The sequence below is a fragment of the Gigantopelta aegis genome, chromosome 6 (assembly GCF_016097555.1).
Source record: "Gigantopelta aegis isolate Gae_Host chromosome 6, Gae_host_genome, whole genome shotgun sequence".
Classification (NCBI taxonomy): Eukaryota; Metazoa; Mollusca; class Gastropoda; order Neomphalida; family Peltospiridae; genus Gigantopelta; species Gigantopelta aegis.
Genome location: NC_054704.1, coordinates 4,450,205 through 4,455,860, shown reverse-complemented (window position 1 = coordinate 4,455,860; position 5,656 = coordinate 4,450,205). Strand labels below are relative to the sequence as shown.

Sequence of the window (5,656 nt, the reverse complement as noted above, 5' to 3'; positions counted from 1 at the left end):
CTACACTTTTATTGAGCTATGTTGTGAGTTATTGACTTGCATAATAGTGGAAATATTACTGTAATGAACTCAGCACATTCTGTCAACTGTATGACAGTACGGAAAGAGATGTCTGTATAAAGACTGCAGGAGAGCAATCCATTGTTTTCATTGTTAAATAATTCCAGGCAAGATGTCTTAACATTCTAACAAGGAGAGCAGGGCTCAGGTTTTCAAAGCTATCTTAGTGCTACGACATCGTAAAATCATCGTAGGCTATGACTGTACTGGTAGTAGAACATATTAGCCATACCTAGCAGTCTTAAACCTCATGGTGTATTTTTTTTTGTCCACTAGCCAAAGAAGAGTAAGTTATAAAACCGAGTGTTAAACACTGTTAATAACACGTGCTCTTATTAGGTACCACGGTAATTGGTGACACACGAGATCGCATGACAGTACGGTAACGTGTGTGGCGATTAAACGGCTTTTATTACAAACTGCTAAATACTGTAGGCCTATAGAGAAAAATATATCGTATTATCGTAACTCCAGTCATCTCATACAATGTAGGTTTATTTTCCAAAAACAACAACGTGCGATCTCAACAAAACAATAAAGGATTTCTCGATACCACATGCACAGACTACAAGTCATCACATTTTTTCCACATGCAAAGGTGAAGGTCATTTGAAGAAGACTTGGTATAATTTTCGTTGCTGGCTACTGCTTAATATACACGGGTGTAGCCTGTAGGAAGATACCAAAAAGTGGGGTGGGTGGGTACACACACATATAAAATTAATATATAAACCATCGAAGCCGCTTCCTACGCCAGTGATGTAGATAGGCCTATCAACTGCTGAGCATGGGTAATAATTAAACGGAATATTCAAGAATAACCACTAACATTAAACAGTTCACATTTATTTCAGTGTTTCAGTTAATTGGGAATAAATTAATTTGAGTGATTGTTCAATAGGCTAATAAACATTAAAACTATAAGTCCGTCCCACAGGGAACGCCTTAGCCCGAGTACTCTGACTGTAAGAGAGCTAGACGGACATTTGAACATAAACACGCTCTCATTATTTATGTCCAAATGTCCGTCTAGCTCTCTTACAGTCAGAGTACTCGGGTTAGGAACGCCTTTTTTATTACTATGAAATTTACTACAAGTTATTCATTTCTAAGCCGATTGATTTGTAAATTGCACACAAAATTAGTATTGTTTTGTTATTTCCAATACAAGTTGGATAAATCTGTGAACTTTTTGTGCAAACATCTATTGACCAACTTGGACAAATTTGTGCAGTCATCCTCTGACAAAACTGGACAAAGCTGTCAAGTTTCTGTGCAGTCATCTACTGACTGGATAAATCTGTGAAGTTTTTGTGCAGTCATCTACTGACTGGATAAATCTGTGAACTTTTTGTGCAAACATCTATTGACCAACTTGGACAAATTTGTGCAGTCATCCTCTGACAAAACTGGACAAAGCTGTGAAGTTTCTGTGCAGTCATCTACTGACTTTTATTGGTGAAAGGAATAGTTTGAACTTTTTTTGTTTTCCTGTCTTTTGAAAATGGCACCTGAAACTTAAAACTGACATTGACAGTGAGATTGTTTTTATTTCTCTCTGGCTGCAAAGAGTAAACTAAGATTTTTCAGACAGCTTGCCTTCATGTCTTTCATCTTGAGACTGAGTTTTTCTCTCGCAAACACATTTAAGGTAGGGTAACCTTTCTTTGAACTAAAAAAAAAAAAAGAAAAAAAAAAAAAAAAAAAAACCCCACACAACCTACCTACCCTACTTTTTTTGGCCATGTTACCTGAAACAAACTTTTTTTTTTTTTTTTGCCTAAACCTCATGGTGTATTTACTGTACTGGTAGTGGAACACATTAGCCATACCTAGCAGTCATAAACCTCTTGGTGTATTTACGGTACTGGTAGTGGAACACATTAGCCATGCCTAGCAGTCTTAAAACTCATGGTGTATTTACGGTACTGGTAGTGGAACACATTAGCCATACCTAGCAGTCTTAAATCTCTTGGTGTATTTACGGTACTGGTAGTGGAACAAATTAGCCATGCCTAGCAGTCTTAAAACTCATGGTGTATTTACTGTACTGGTAGTGGAACACATTAGCCATACCTAGCAGTCTTAACCTTCTGACTACTGCAGGCGAGATATCTCGCCCGACGTCACGTCAGTCGATATACTGTACACTGTATACAGTGCATTCCCCAATTCATATTTCCCGCCGTTTTGCACACGACACTCACCGGAAACGGAAATATAATTAAAGAAAAAAGATTTTTTTTCAAAATGGTGGTTTTTGTTTTGATTTTTTCAACTGAAAATACCTTGAAATTTTGAGTTCAAAAAGTGGTTTTCGGCAAGTATTTTCGCTTGACAACAATGGTGGCACATCGCGGTAATTTTCAGGGATCGATAGCTGATTGTAACAGCTAATTTAATAATAAATTTGATCGTTTTACCAACAACGAAAATTACCAAATATTGCAATATGAATCGTAGTTCGGGTTTAAAAAAAAATTCTGGTCAGAAAACCACTGTTATCGGGAATAATGGACATAAATACTGGACAGCTGGCCACAAATGCCCGTAAGTAAACGCAACTTTTTCGATTTTTTGCCTAATTTTAACCACCATTAGCCGATCTAAAACAATAAATTTTACAAAAAAAAGACACGAAAATAATACTTACCGATTCATATATGAACTTTATTTCATGTATTTATGAAACATTTGAGTGAATATATGTGAGTAAAAATTATAAACTTGTACCCACTCAACGTGGTTTTTGTTAAAAATTAATCCAGTAGTCTAAAGGTTAAACCTCTTGGTGTATTTACGGTACTGGTAGTGGAACACATTAGCCATACCTAGCAGTCTTGAACCTCTTGGTGTATTTACTGTACTGGTAGTGGAACACATTAGCCATACCTAGCAGTCTTAACCCTCTTGGTGTATTTACGGTACTGGTAGTGGAACACATTAGCCATACCTAGCAGTCTTAAACCTCATGGTGTATTTACGGTACTGGTAGTGGAACACATTAGCCATACCTAGCAGTCTTGAACCTCTTGGTGTATTTACTGTACTGGTAGTGGAACACATTAGCCATACCTAGCAGTCTTAACCCTCTTGGTGTATTTACGGTACTGGTAGTGGAACACATTAGCCATACCTAGCAGTCTTAAACCTCATGGTGTATTTACGGTACTGGTAGTGGAACACATTAGCCATACCTAGCAGTCTTGAACCTCATGGTGTATTTACGGTACTGGTAGTGGAACACATTAGCCATACCTAGCAGTCTTGAACCTCTTGGTGTATTTACTGTACTGGTAGTGGAACACATTAGCCATACCTAGCAGTCTTGAACCTCTTGGTGTATTTACTGTACTGGTAGTGGAACACATTAGCCATACCTAGCAGTCTTGAACCTCTTGGTGTATTTACGGTACTGGTAGTGGAACACATTAGCCATACCTAGCAGTCTTAAACCTCATGGTGTATTTACGGTACTGGTAGTGGAACACATTAGCCATACCTAGCAGTCTTAAACCTCATGGTGTATTTACGGTACTGGTAGTGGAACACATTACCCATACCTAGCAGTCTTGAACCTCTTGGTGTATTTACTGCACTGGTAGTGGAACACATTACCCATACCTAGCAGTCTTAAACCTCATGGTGTATTTACGGTACTGGTAGTGGAACACATTAGCCATACCTAGCAGTCTTAAACCTCTTGGTGTATTTACGGTACTGGTAGTGGAACACATTAGCCATACCTAGCAGTCATAAACCTCTTGGTGTATTTACGGTACTGGTAGTGGAACACATTAGCCATACCTAGCAGTCATAAACCTCTTGGTGTATTTACTGTACTGTAGTGGAACAGTGGAACACATTAGCCATACCTAGCAGTCTTAAACCTCTTGGTGTATTTACGGTACTGGTAGTGGAACACATTAGCCATACCTAGCAGTCATAAACCTCATGGTGTATTTACTGTACTGGTAGTGGAACACATTAGCCATACCTAGCAGTCTTGAACCTCTTGGTGTATTTACTGTACTGGTAGTGGAACACATTAGCCATACCTAGCAGTCATAAACCTCTTGGTGTATTTACGGTACTGGTAGTGGAACACATTAGCCATACCTAGCAGTCATAAACCTCATGGTGTATTTACGGTACTGGTAGTGGAACACATTAGCCATACCTAGCAGTCTTAAACCTCTTGGTGTATTTACGGTACTGGTAGTGGAACACATTAGCCATGCCTAGCAGTCTTAAATCTCTTGGTGTATTTACGGTACTGGTAGTGGAACACATTAGCCATACCTAGCAGTCTTAAACCTCTTGGTGTATTTACGGTACTGGTAGTGGAACACATTAGCCATGCCTAGCAGTCATAAACCTCATGGTGTATTTACTGTACTGGTAGTGGAACACATTAGCCATGCCTAGCAGTCATAAACCTCTTGGTGTATTTACTGTACTGGTAGTGGAACACATTAGCCATACCTAGCAGTCATAAACCTCATGGTGTATTTACGGTACTGGTAGTGGAACACATTAGCCATACCTAGCAGTCTTAAACCTCATGGTGTATTTACTTACCGTACACATCGAACACACCACTTAGCTAATCTGACCTGTAATCTTAGACACAAACAAATAAATGAGCATGCGTTACTATGGTGATCAACTTCTGAACCCAATCAGTGCTACCTTTATTCTGAACAAAGTATTACTAACACAATTAGCCAAACTACTAGTGTGTCAAAAAATGTGCCACTAAAAGGGCTAACATCATTACAATTTATTAGCATTCACTGACCCTGTGGCACTACAAAAATAGCAGATTTGGTGCCAGAAAGAGAAATGATGCTAACTGTAAATGAACTCTAACAGAAAACAGTCCAATATGAGACTAAGAAAGGACAGTGACAACATGCACTGAATACAGTTATTGTTATGAGATGAGGAAAACAAACCTTATCACGAGTGGGTCTGATGACAGATTCATTCACAGTCTGACTAATTTCTTTGGTCTTCTTCGTTGCACTACTGGCAATTTTTACTGCCTGCAAATAGACATTTGATATTTTAATTAGCATCACCGTTTCATGCAAGCAAATAAAATCAATAGCCTCCAAAACTGCCTATTGCTGGAGGCTCAGTCCGTTTTTGACAGATGGAACCATGTTCACATCCACTGTTATCGCTTTTTTACTCCTTTACACACAACATTCAAACATTTTAATATTGGTGATCAAGTACTAAGATTGGCCCTAGGATTAAGGTTGTACAATGGTTTAAAATGGAAGCCTCCATTCAGAAAGTACGTAGAATGTCAGACAAAACCAAATCTTATGTTTTAATGAGAATATCAAATGTTCGACAAAAAGCAGAAAACCTGGAAACACTGTACAGATGATTTAAAATCCAGAATTCCAAATAAATCCTGAAACCTTTCATTCCTGTACAATGATTCCTTACTGAACCATCTGATACATAAAGTGTTCCCTGTACAATGTTCCGAGTTCCCTTACTGAACCATCTGATACAGAGTGTTCCCTGTACAATGTTCCGAGTTCCCTTATTGAACCATCTGATACACAGTGTTCCCTGT

At 38.4% G+C, this 5,656-nt stretch overlaps 1 protein-coding gene across 3 annotated transcripts in view; it reads right to left on the bottom strand.

Moving 5' to 3' along the window:
• The window catches only part of LOC121376232 (ADP-ribosylation factor GTPase-activating protein 1-like), a 76,680-nt gene that overhangs the window by 20,696 nt on the left and 50,328 nt on the right, over nucleotides 1–5,656 (bottom strand). For all 3 annotated transcript variants that reach the window (XM_041504051.1, XM_041504049.1, XM_041504050.1), the window contains exon 8: nucleotides 5,019–5,108. In XM_041504051.1, the coding sequence (XP_041359985.1) occupies nucleotides 5,019–5,108 (90 nt within the window). The remainder of the gene's footprint in view (nucleotides 1–5,018; nucleotides 5,109–5,656) is intronic.